The sequence below is a fragment of the Chlamydotis macqueenii genome, chromosome Z (genome assembly GCF_036417535.1).
Source record: "Chlamydotis macqueenii isolate bChlMac1 chromosome Z, bChlMac1.mat, whole genome shotgun sequence".
NCBI classification, from domain to species: domain Eukaryota; kingdom Metazoa; phylum Chordata; class Aves; order Otidiformes; family Otididae; genus Chlamydotis; species Chlamydotis macqueenii.
Window position 1 is genome coordinate 39,216,441 of NC_141593.1, and position 13,447 is coordinate 39,229,887.

At 33.9% G+C, this 13,447-nt stretch overlaps 1 protein-coding gene across 6 annotated transcripts in view; it reads left to right on the forward strand.

The window, feature by feature from the left end:
• The window catches only part of VPS13A (vacuolar protein sorting 13 homolog A), a 111,854-nt gene that overhangs the window by 56,647 nt on the left and 41,760 nt on the right, over positions 1-13,447 (forward strand). For all 6 annotated transcript variants that reach the window (XR_015261430.1, XM_086770323.1, XM_086770325.1 and 3 more), the window contains 11 exons: positions 115-284; positions 870-1,090; positions 2,300-2,532; positions 5,007-5,099; positions 5,637-5,993; positions 6,762-6,863; positions 8,218-8,376; positions 8,495-8,756; positions 9,729-9,889; positions 11,068-11,171; positions 12,430-12,727. Coding sequence is in view for 5 of the 6 variants with exons in the window: in XM_086770323.1 (XP_086626449.1) it covers positions 115-284; positions 870-1,090; positions 2,300-2,532; positions 5,007-5,099; positions 5,637-5,993; positions 6,762-6,863; positions 8,218-8,376; positions 8,495-8,756; positions 9,729-9,889; positions 11,068-11,171; positions 12,430-12,727 (2,160 nt within the window). In the remaining variant the exon portion in view is untranslated. The remainder of the gene's footprint in view (positions 1-114; positions 285-869; positions 1,091-2,299; positions 2,533-5,006; positions 5,100-5,636; positions 5,994-6,761; positions 6,864-8,217; positions 8,377-8,494; positions 8,757-9,728; positions 9,890-11,067; positions 11,172-12,429; positions 12,728-13,447) is intronic.

Here is a 13,447-nt window from a genome sequence, read left to right on the forward strand (position 1 = left end):
GTATATTATTATTAGAAATCTTATATACAGTTTTATTCTAACTGATCACACCTGTGTACTGTTTCTGTTACCTGTAAGCAAATCTACAAACATACTTTCATTTGATTTAAACAGGTTACAGATTTGGATCAGAGAGATGACCTTTTGAAGCTTGCAGAATTTAAGTTAGTTTTGATGTCAGCTGCTGTCAAAATGTTATCAGATGGTTCAATGAATGCTTCAGTCAAGCTAGCAAACTGTACATTAGATGACAAGAGACAATCAGTCCAGAAGGCTACACCGAGGTCTGTATTTTGGCATAAATTACTGTTCACTGGAGTCTGACAAAGAGTTCCAATGTTTCCATTTTAGTATTCTGTTAAAACTGCAACTGTTCTGGTGTAGGTGGTTCTTAAAGTACATGTTACTCTAGAATTTATGTGTCTATCTTGCCTTTTGTTCCATATATTGTTTATGAGAGACCCATATAAATGCTAGAAACAAACATGAAATATGAAATAAAACAAACTTTAAATATGAAATTAATAAAAGCACATGGAAACAAATTTCACTTTCAGCTTTAGTAAACTGCTGGCTAAGACAGACTTAAGTGTAATCTTTTTCATAGGTAAACAAGGAGTTGTGATGGTTTGACTTGTTAAAATTAAGAACACCTTTAGTTGCCAATGTATGGGAGTGCAGTTAGTTTGGAAGTCTTACAGAATTTATGTTTTTATTTTTATTGGTCATGTCTTAAAGTTTTTGATGTTACTTTTTAAATTCACTCTTGTTAATGTATTGCAGCTGGAGTGAGAATCTTGATTGTTTTTCAGTATTTGTGGCTGATTTTTTTTATTGTCTCATTAAATGCCACCTTAATGGTCTTTCAGGATGGTGGAAATGAAACATGGATTTGAAAAGAAAGTTATGGTGGATATAAGCTATAAGCAGGGGAGAGATGGTACTGTTCTTGATGTGATTGTTCAAGAGATATACCTTTGTGCAAGCATGGAGTTCCTACGTACTGTTGCAGATATATTCCTAAAGGCTAACGCAGAAAGTGCTGCTGCACAGAGAAATCTCAGACAGTCATTACCTTTAAAGGAGCAAGGTATATACTGGAAATATTTAAAAATTTGTATTTAACTATCCATTTAATTTTGATATTATAATACTATTTCAAAAATGATAATACTTCTTTTTATGCTATTTCCTGTGTTTGTGTGTATAGAACAGCTTCTTTAACCGTTGATGTTTCTTTCTTTGAGTCATGGAAACTGGTTCATGCCCCATGGTCTTTATTTTCAAATGAAGCTTTGTCTACCAGACAAAGGAAATATCTAGAAATTTATTTCTAAAATGAAATAAAATGGAAAAGACACTTACAGCTGGCACACTCTAGACTTGCTTGCCTATCTTTGCAATCTCAACCAAGTTTATAGTGATGGTTACCACCATTATAACTTTCATTCTTCCTGAGAATGATGTAGGATATAATATTATGCTTGGATATGAATTTAGATATTGCTGTCTAGAAATGTTGTGGTTTCACATGTTCATTGATGTGTGTTTCTCCCTTCATGATGAAACAGACTTAGAGCTTCAGTGCTCAATTTAGCCTTTCTAGTGCAGGACCCTGTACTTGACATCAGAAATTAATCCATTAGAGCATCAGAGCAGGAAATGGGCTATTTATACTTCCAGGCCTCAGGTAGTTCATATCAAGTCTGCAAAGCAAGTCCCTTTTTAGTTTTCATTCTCCTGTACCTTGACTATCTTAGTTGCGTCCATGTCAACTAAGCCTGCTGTGGTTATTTCGTAGATGAACAAAATCTAAACAAATTAGGAAGTCTTACGTAGAAGTGTATTGGTACTGCACATGGTTATGTCAAGCACTAGCAAGTGCTGCATTATTGTAATACAGAAAAATATGGGTTTTGCTGCTCCAGAGAGCAGAAAATGTGTCCAGCATTTTTATAAGACCCTATCATAGTGGAATGATGTAGATATTTAGTGAAGCTGATACATTTGCTAGTGTCAGAAACAGTAACAGTGGTGATACTGTAACCTTTTTCATTTTGATCAAGAAACTTTGTGGAATCTTTTGTCATATCTGAAAGTAATTAGAGCTTTAATGACTTTGTTCCTCCAGTGATGGGCCTAGAAATAAGTCAGTTGTAGGGATCTATATGATTTCTGACATGTTATAATAGATCTTATCACTAAATCTTTAAAACTTTTCTATAACTTGTAAGAGAGATGTAAATAATGATAATCTAATATTTGAAAAATTAATCTTATTTAATTTGTATTTTTGAAGCACCTGTGCAGCCTGTATCTACAATGGAAATGAACATTGTTGTTAAAAATCCGGAGATCGTGTTTGTGGCTGATTTAACAAGAAGTGATGCTCCTGCATTGGTGGTTACAGCACAGTGTGAGGTCTTCATTAAAAATAGCCCTGAAAGGTACAGCATGACAGCTGCTGTTAAAGAGATACAAATGAAAGCATGCCCATTTCTTCCAGAAAAAAGGAAAGGGAACATTACTACGGTAAGTTTGCAAACATACAGTTTGTACTGAAAAGGTGCTGTGTAGCTTATATTACTAGAATGCAAGTTATTTCTGAAGCTTTTGTCATTAGAATGTATATTACAGACATAAGAGTAAAATTCTGTGGCTAACTTATTTTGTTGCTTTTATTCTCTTTTGTCTGATGTGCCAAAAAGCATCATCTTAATCTGTAGCTTTGAGGTTTACTTTGTATGACAAGCTAAATTAAGAGCCTAGAGGAGTAAAATGTTAATAATGTGTTATATTGCATGTAAGCCAAATAAATAGAATTTTATGAGTGTACATTATTTCAAATGCATTGTAGTAAATTTCAAATACTTTCAGTCTGAAACTTTGCATTAAATAGCTATGTAAGTGAATAACAAAGGGTCACAGACAGGGTGGGAATTATGTGTTATGAAATACATTCCTTATGGTATGCTCTCCATAAATTCCTTTGTGTGAAGGTCGATAGATCCATTATATTAAAACTGTCTGTTTGTATTTTGGCAACAGAATCAGACTTGTTAGTTACTGGCCAAGTGGGAGTGTATTGACTCCTGGTACTGCTTACAGCTTTTCTGCTTCTGTGGCAGACTGTACCTTAGTTAACTGTAATGATAGTATTGTTGCAGAGAAAAAATTCAGTTTGACAACATATCTGACTGTTATCTCTCTCCTCAAACCACACATGAATTTTGAAGAATGAGTCTTTTCAGCTCTGCGTTAATGCCTGTTTACTTTATGGATCTACATAGGACAAACTAAAGCTATAAGCACAAAGGACTGGGACTTATACTTCATCTCCTTATCAGATACTTTCTAGCAGCTCGGTTTACTCCTTGGGTAGACACAGTCTTTGGTTGCCATGATCTAGTCTTTGAGGAAGTGATGCACTTGCACTTATAGCCACAAGACAATGTGAAGTTGCTTGACTTCCATTTCCATAGTTGCCGAATTTGGAACAAGTGAGGCTAGCTTTGTAGAAAGCAATTAGACTTCACAACAAGCTTTCCCTCTTACGGGAATATCTTCTGCTAGAATCTTTTATCTCAAACTGTAGAAACGGAGGAAAAAAAACTCTATCTGACAGGTTGCTGTTAAAGAGGGAATAAAAAAAATGGATGCAAATAAAGAGGGAAAAAAAAGGATGCTGATAAAGAGGGAAATAACTTCAGAGGAGCTGAGTTTTGATGCTTAAAACAGCACCTTCTTTGAAAGATTCAGAAAGTTCTCAAGAGAGTAGTAGAGGTCAAAAATGCAGGTAGCAGCATAACTACCCTTTTGAAAACATGTACATAAGGAAATCTCTGAACTCAGGTTTTCTATAAACAATATGATTTCAGTCTGGGAAAACAGAGAAATAGAAATTCAGATGACATTCCATGGCCACCTTTAGTCAAGAAAGAAAATGTATGATACGAGGTTATATGAAGATGACAAGATTTCTGAAGGCTGATACTGATGTGAAAATTTTATATTACCTAAACTTTGGGGACACTTGTGATGGACAAATTCACCCTTCTGATGAACAGGTTTCCCCAGATAGGCAGGAAACTAGCCTCTGGAGTTAGAGTAGCACAAGTGGTGAGGTTCTCTCTGTACATTTCTCACATGTACCTTGGTCTAAAGAAAATGTTATTTTTCATTCCTGGCTGTGTGACAGAAGAAGAAGAAAAAAAATAATGTAAGCAGCAGAGGATAAAATAATAACATGGAGAAAAAATTCTGTTAGATCAAACTCACTTGGGAAAAGTGTGATAAAACTGATTCAGGGTGTTTCTATGCCCCCAGCACAGAGGAGTCAGGAAAGGTTGCAAAATCAATATTGTTTGAAATTACTGTTTTTGAAAGACTTATTTTCTCAAGTAGGGACTGGAGAGCAAATTTTCCTGTCAATACCGTATCATTAGAGTCCAACTACCTCTGAGTGCTTTATTAATCACATAGCACTATGATTTTGTTTATAGTGTACCTTAGATTTGGGTTTAGTAAACCTTGGTTAGTGGGAGTATGCAAGAACTGACTGTAAAATAAAGCTGGATCAGAGTGATTGTGGTTTAGACAGTGATATGTCTATTCAGGAAAACTGTAACTGTTGTTACTCTGTTGCCCTTAACTGAAAAGTTTGGTTCTCCTCAAAAGTCACAGGCATGACGATGTGGTGTATTTGAAGACATCTGCAGACTTTACGTAAGAGTGGAGTTACTGAAGTGTAATGCATTTTACTGTAGCTAACATTTGAATCTTTAATGATTGAGAATGGCTGAGGTGATGCTTCTGAAACTTCCCCTCCCTGCCCTCCATTTACATTTGAATACATTATTAGTATTCAGATTACTCTTGATTTTGAAGAACCAAATAATGGTAACTTTTCCCTTCGTTACTTTTGATGTGTACTATTTAAAAGGATATGATTTTTTTAAAGTTTTTTTTTCCCTCTATTTAACATGCTTTTTTACTCTTTTGTATAGGTGTTACAGCCTTGTGACTTCTTCTTTGAAATGAAACAGTCAGGTACTAATCCACAGACAGCTGATCTAACGATTAAGTCTCTAACAATAAAAGTAGGTAGACTTCTGTTGTGTTTTTAGTTCTCTGCTACTTCCTGCTTGGAGGGCTTTGAAATTACTTGTGGGATATGTTTCTTAAAAACAAAACCAAAACAAAACAAAACCCCAAAGCAAACAAACAAACAAAAAACCAAAAGCCTTCCCAAAAAAACCAAAAACATAAAGTGGGGAATTATTTCTGTTCTTCATTATGTCACCTACCTGATTAGCATGTGAAAACAAACAAAATGGAAAATTAACAATTGTGTCACAGCACTCTGCTTTTGGAATCTGTGTTTTACAAAGTGGCTTGATGTGCAGAGATAAGTTTTGAAGTGTTCAGGTAGAGCATTGGGTGATGTAGTTTAGAAAGCTCTCATCTGGAAGAAAGGCAGAGGTTGAAAATCTGAATAGGTTGAACTGTGGCTTATGGAAAGGAATGAGTTCTCAAATGTTAGTGTAACATATTCATTATAATTCTGTGTCTGAAAGTCTCTGACTCTTTCCTGTACTAGCTTCTCATTTCCAGTTATTCCATCTTCTTATTTGTAGGTTTCACCAATAATCATAAACACAGTCATTACTATTACATCAGGCCTTTATCAAACTGCAGAAACATCAGAAGAAGAGATTAGTCAAATTCCTCCAGACTTGTGGAATAAGAAAGATATAAAAAATCTGAAAATGTGGTTTCTTGAAGAGTCAAATGAAAATCAAGATACAAATCCAACTACTGAACTGATTCCCACAGGAGAGTCATTAAAGATGAATGTAGAATCTGTTTTTCTGACACTTGAAGCTGGAGTTGGGCACCGAACTGTACCAATGCTTTTAGCCAAGTCCTCGTTTCTTGGAGAAGTCAAAAACTGGAGTACTCTAATCAACCTACGCTCTCGTCTTGAGCTAGAGGTGAGGAATCCTACATAAGGGAAAAAAAAAGTTTTTTTTTTTTTAAGATACTAAACCTATTATGTTATTTAGACAATAAAGAAAAATAATCTGTGTATTTGATGACTAAACTCCTGCAGACACATGTTGTGCGAGCAGGATGGGAGTAAGGTGTTAAGGCAGTTAAAAAGAAAATCGAGTGCATTAGATGTAATATATTAATGGCAGTAACTGGTGTTATACAGTCTTAGATTTACACTCTCTATACAGGTTCCCAAAGGCCTGTGGCATCAGTATTAAATTTTGCAGTAGCAACTGTCTAAAACTCTCTTACAATCTTAATTTAAGATTACAGTGGATCTTATTCATGCCATTTCTATACAATACTATGTGGTAGTAGTATTGTACATAAAACATCTAGCTGGCTCATGTTTGGAAATTAGTGATATAAAATTCCGTGGTTATTGTTGGTTGTCTTTCTTATTTATAGTGCTTTGGACTTCCAGTGCTTGCAGTTTAAGCCAAAATGACATTTTAAGTGGCACACCTTATACCACTTATTTGGAAGTTAGTCTTTGCGGTAGAGACTTAAATGCCTCATTTATTTCTCTAATGCATTTGCTTCATCTTATGGTGGGAGCTGAAAGTACAATGTGATTGTAAATCTTTTCTATTACAAAAATAATGCATATACTTGCAAATCAGACTTTTAAGTAACTTAAATCTGTAGAGTTTTCATTGATTTAACAGTTGTATGTAATTTCCTAATTGACTTCTGTATTTTGATAGGTGCACTATTTTAATGAGATGTTTGGGGTGTGGGAACCTTTGCTTGAACCACTAGAAGTTGAAAAGACAGATTTATTCAAACCATGGATTCTTGAAATCAAGGTATATTTTCCAAATCTCCAATCTTCCATTTCAATACCTTAGGAAGTCAAAGAGAATAATTTTAACAATTGCCGAGACTAATCTAACAATTTTGTTCCTTGTTGGTTACTGAGACTGGCTTTTTTTTTGGGTTTTTTGTTTGGTTGGTTTTTTTTTTTTTGTTTTTGTTTTTTGAAATTAGTGAGTGAAAATAGCTGTTGCAGCAGTGAAGATCCAGACTCATATATTTTAAATGATACTACCTTTCAGGTAGCAAGAAGATTTGGTTCCAGTTGCACTGGATAATAAGAATGGCTTTATATCAGTTTCCCTAAAGTTAGGTCATATGCTTATTCGGTGCATTGCATTGCATTCAGTGACTTTGGAAAGATAGAAGACCACTCACCTTGTTCCATGGTAGCATCTGTAGCCGAAACATATTGGAAAAACGGATACCTTTTTATTGACTATCACAAAGTGCACTGTGGAAATTATGCTCTTACTACTTCGGTTCCGTCTTTCGTAAGGAAATAGTCTAGATTCTGGTCTCAAAGTAGATAAGCATTTATCTAAGGAAGGGAGACACCTCCCCCCCCCCCCCCCCCTTTTTGTCTTAACTGTTTTATTGCATTGTTTTCTGACTTTTCAAAACTTTTCAAGTATTTTTAGCCTGAGAGATTGCTCAGAGTGGAAGATCAGCCTTTTTCCTAGGACTGTCATTATCAAACAGCTTTCTACAGTAATGACCTCAGAAGGGTAAATATTAAAGACTGAGATACTGCAATTAAGAAATTGCTATTAAAAATATTCCTAAGAATTTCCTGGAAAGATACGAGACCTAATGCAGGAGAAAGGTAGAAGATAGTGAGTCAAACCTCCCATCTTCTTGCCTGGAATTGAAATATAACATTTGGAAATACATAATTTCCAGAAACATATAAAAAGAAACAGAACAGAACAGAAACAGAAACAAATAAAGACTAAATTTGTAGTTACTGTTTTTAAAAATAGGAAATCAATTATGTATAATAGTTTTAACACAATGTTATTAGATATGTTAAAATGAATGTTTTCACACAGCTTTTACTGGATATGTTAGTAGTTAGTGTATAAGTTTATGTTTATTTTTGAGTAATGATAAATTTACCTACTGTTACCGGAATTTCATTGACTTCTCAAATACATCTTTTGCCTCTTGCCTCCTTTATTCTCTCTGTCTTATGTTTTTATTTGAGAATAAAAACAGGAATGAAAAAAAAAAAGGAAAATCCTGGCAGGACATAGAAGTGGGAAAGGGAGAGAAAGAGTCTTAAGGTGAAACTTGCTTCTACAGAAGGACTGATCAGATATGAATTCTTTAAAAATCTTCTTTCAGATGAAAAAGAAGGCGAAAAAGGCATTGGTTGAATCAGATGCAGAAGAAGAAAACTACAAAATTCCAGAATATAAAACAGTAATAAACGTTTCCTCAAAAGACCAGCTAAACATTACACTATCCAAGTGTGGGCTACAAATGTTGAGTAACTTGGGCACGGTAAGAAAGACTGCTTAACTATATGGTGTCAGAATTTTTTAGTGAATGATTGCACCTATAATCTTGATGAAGTTTTATTCAGTGTATTTGTGTTTTGTATCTATACTTTGCTTTCTAGGCTTTTGCTGAAGCAGCTAGTCGAACTTCAGACATCTTCAAAAAAGATCGAGCACCATTTGTAATAACAAATTCTTTAGGACTTCCCGTCACTGTGTCACCTAGTGATTCCTTTAGCGTCCTTAATGTTGAATTTGGAGCAAAAATATTTCATTTGAGAGATGGAGAGAATTTAAATATGGAATTTGTCAGAACTAAAAATGAAAGCGACCAGTTCACAGCAATGACAACTCTAAGTAGCAAGAGGTTTTACATTCAGATCTGTAAGTTCCAAACTTCATACATCTTCTGTTTTTGTATATACTGCATAATGCATAATACTGTGTTTTGTACAGGTCAATAAGTATTGAGGTACTACATGACATAAAAGGAGTGTTTCTTTGGATTCTAGATGCATGGCAGTGTTTGAAATCCTGCTTTAGTCTGCGCAGCTAAAAGTTACACATATCATGCTTGTTAATTTTTGTGTCATAAATTTTCTACTATGCTAAATTATTTAGGTAACTAATCTTTGTTTCATAATTTTACTGCAATCAGATATTTTTGTTTATAGTCACATGTTATACAGAATTAAGCCACGCAAAACCAATTTTTTTTTTTTTAGAATTCCAAGGCCTGTATAATGTGTGTTCATAGAAGAAGCTACTCTTGAGAGATGTTTTTAAGAAAAGGCTGTTTTAAATAATTTAAACACAGTTAAAGCTAAAACTAAAATATAGCTGTTTTCAATGGTGTATGTGTTAACAATTTAAGTTTATTTGTTGTTACAATTGACAGTTTTTCAAAACTGATTTTTCAAACCAGTCTTCACTGTATGATTTATTAATTCAATTGTTTTCACAATCTATATGAGCTGTACCTTGTTAATAAGCCATTACGTCTTGTAAACATTTATCTTTAGGCACTAATTTTATTTGCAGCGGCAAAACCCACTTAAATATTTGAGTGATGGACTCATTTACTCTTCTTTCCTGTGGGGGAAAAAAAGAATCTTTACTGGTTTTTTTTCATAACACTGGAAGACTGGTATATTAAAGCAGTGATGGTACTTTTTCATCTGCTTTAAATTTTTTTATAATAGATTGAATGATAGAGAAAATTCAATTGAATGCATTTCTGTCTTTCAAATAATTGATTGAACAATACAGAAAATTCTATTAATTGCACATTTCTGTCTTTCAAATCTGTCTTTATACTCTATTTGAATCTTTCATTTCTCATCTTGTAAATTCTAGGTCCACATAGTCATTCCACTGTGGAAAAGATTCCATTGACAAAAGTGGGTCGATGTATTTATAGAGTGAGACATGAAGAATCAGGTGTTGAAAGGTCCATTGTTTGTCAAATTGATACTGTTGAAGGAAGCAAGATGATAACTATACGTTCTCCTATACAGGTTATTATATTTCCATACGTTGTAATTTCATTTTTATTTTGATTTTTTTAATGAATGAAGAGGATCCTGTAGTCTTTAAATAAACATTTAAAACTATATTTTAAAAACTTATCTGAACAATTCATATAACATTGCTGTCGTTTATTATAAGGTAGTTTAGAAGAGATTTTCAAGAATAAAAAGCTTTTTCAAAGTGACAAAGACAGGAGATGGGGTGAGGATGGAAATGGACTAGGTTTTACATCAAGATAATTCATCAGTAATATTTTGTAGTACTAGTTCTAATTTCAGTCTTGTTAAACTGTTTGCTTTGTGTGAAGTGATCAAACCTCTCTTAACCTTACCTTGGTTCTGCAAGGTTATCTTACTATCAGATTATTTCTTTTTCTTCATCCTGTACCATTAATACATGAATTTCAAATTTAGTACCAAGTCAGCTGAGGAGTGAGCCCTTTGAGCATACATGGTTTTGATTGAATAGTATTTTTGACAGATATTATATAGTTGACAAGTACAAGAATAATCCAGATGTTAGTGTTCTATAGTGATAATGTCTCTGTTTCATTTCACTTGCTGCTTTTGCCTAGAGTGGTTTAGTTTATGACTTGATTAATAACCAGATTTACTGTTTTATTTTCCCCTAAATTAAATTTTAGGTTTTTTTTTTTCCTCCAGAGATAATAATCCCATTAAACTAACCCTGAAATTTAATAAATAATGTTTGCAAAGAACAAGAGAACTATATAGCCCCCAAATTATAATGGGTGTTGATGGTTTAAGCTTAAACAAATATTTGACATCCCTTGTGTTTTCTGCCATGTGGATTTTGACCCACACGCCCTTGTATCTGTTACATTTTTAGGAGAAAGTTTTTTGGAAGGTTATGTGGTTCAGATGTACTTGTCTTTAGTTTTACAAGGCTTTATGTTTCTCCTTTAAAAGAGTTTTACAGTTAATGTATTAATTTTGTAATTCAAATATAGCATTAAACTGCATAACTAAATAATTTAAGGAGATTTGCTGGTATAAGAAACACTTCTTTTGAAGTGCCTGACCTTGAATGGTAAATGGGTAAGATGAACAATGAGAGAGTTCTCATTCTGGGCTCTGTTAGGCTCAAAACTGTTTATCTTTTGAGTTTTTCCTAATATATGTTGCTGGATTTTTGTTTCACATAGATAAGGAATCATTTTTCAATCCCGTTAAATATTTTTGAGGAAGGAAGATGTTTAGGAACTGCTTCACCAGAAAATGAGTTCAACATACCATTGTCCTCTTACAGGTACTTTATTACATTATTCTTTTATCATGGAATATGTTTATACATTGTTGATTATTATATCCATACAATTACTGTAAAAAAAATATATATTCCCTTTGCTACCTAAGACTGTAATTAATACTGTGCTGTTATTGTTGGGTAGGATCTTCTCAGAGCATCTAGTCTGAATTAAGCAGAGTGCTATTTAATTCTTGAATTGGAAGTCTTTTGAAATCCATTTTACTGAACAACTTTAAATTAGCTAATTTTCTTTAAGAATCTGAGCCCAGGTACTTCTGAAACAGTGGTTGTTGTCCACATGGTATAGACTTTTTTTCATGGTGGACTCATTTGTGATTTTTGTGATTCTCAAGTGAAAAATTGAAATGAATACATTAAAACTCTATCACAGATGTAGAAAGAGACCTGTAAAGTTTAGAAAGTCTTGGGTCTTGGCTACGAGCATAGCTATGCTATTAGCACCTTCAAGCTAGTAGCCACTTAAAGCTTCAGTGAGTTTGTATGTACAGTTTAGCTGAACTGTCACCAACTTTTAGGCAGATAAGTTTGATTGTTTTTTTTATGATTAGAGACTTTTTCCTTCTGTTCCCCTCAAATACTCTCTCCATTTTTTCTTAAGATGACAGCTGTCTGTCTTTTTCATTAAGTAAGTTAAACTTTACTGTAGATAATATAAGTTCATTAATATTTCTAACTATCTGTAGTTTTTAAAATAAGGTTTAGTGACATTTATTGCACAGATATACGGGTGAGTTCCAGTAGGCAGTCAGGAAATATTTACTAACAAATATCTTCAGTCAAGGAGCAGCTGATTGGATTAAAGCAGTTGCCTTACAAAAGCCATGTGTGTAAATAATCCATAAACTTGATGCTTTATGTGACTTGAAAGAAAGGTACTTTTTACAGATCTGTCATAAGAGTGAGTTGTTTATCCAGACATTTTTCTCGGAACAGGAATATAACAGCACATGTAAAAAGATTTGATACCCTTGTCATGAGAATCTCCAAGAGTCCCTTCTTTCAAGGGAAGTGTGTGGAGGTGTGGAACAAAGAACCTCAACTGGTACAATTCAATGAAATTCTGGGATCTAGACCACCTTTTGCTTCCTCCTTGAAGCAAGATGAAGATAGGCACTGAATTGCTGTCAGAAATTTTCCAAAATCCAAATAATACTAGAATGTTAGTTTTGCGTAGTACTTTTTACAATTGGAAAGTTCAATCTCATACTAAGTGTTTACAAAATATTTTCATTTATAGATCCATACTGAGTTTGCAACCACTAGCCAATGAAAATGGAGTGGATGGAGAATATGATATGTGTGAAGGAATTACGTTTGATGAAATTATGAAAAACGTTGACAGTTTATTACAAAGGAAATGCCAATCTGTGAGGTCAAATAACCACTCACTTATCATCAATATTGTTCCTGTAAAAGACACATTGACATCTTCTATATGTACAGAAGATCAGTGGGATTTTCCATATGTTGTTCATTTGTGGCCTTCTGTTCTTCTCCGCAATCTTCTTCCTTATCAAATAACTTATTCTGTAGAGGTAATTCTTTCATGTTTGCTTTTTTTTTTTTTGTGACATTTTTTCTGTGAAAGCTGACTAGCTGGTTGAAATATGTTTATAATGGATATTAAAAGAAAGGGCTTCTGTTAAAGTATTTGTGAAGCAAGTTTACACATCTTGTAAGGGCAAGCCTGTATCTACAGAAATGAAATAGTACTAGAATGTGAAAGGTGGTGGTTTTAATCATTGGTAATAAATAATACTTTAGATATATAAGCAAAGTAAAACTTACACTGTACAAGTTTAGCCCCGTGAGAGAGTCACTTTCTGTTGCTGAAGTGCAGTTTGAGCCTAATTAAACAGTGTCATTTTTCCTGTGAATTATGAGTGCTTCAAGTGACATAGGTGATTCAGCCTACAGTAGCATTTTGTGTGCTGTCCCTGATTTTTAGCAGGAGCGTGCTTTTAATGAATTCTCACAGGCCTGTGTTTTTGCCAGGTTTTGGCTTGGGTTGCAGCCTAGTGCCAGACTGTGTACTCTTTTCAGAAAAAAAAATTAACAATTAGGTGCACTTTAACAGTTAATAGGGCCAGATGAGAGCTAGTCTCAAGTAAAACACCTAAAACATGTACAGTGTGGCCATTGGTTCCGCAACACTAACTGTTTTATTCTGTCGATCCGCTATGCTTGTGTCCCAGTGCTTACTGATGTAGACTTAGGATAAAAGAAATATAGATGGGAGACACAAATTATTTTTT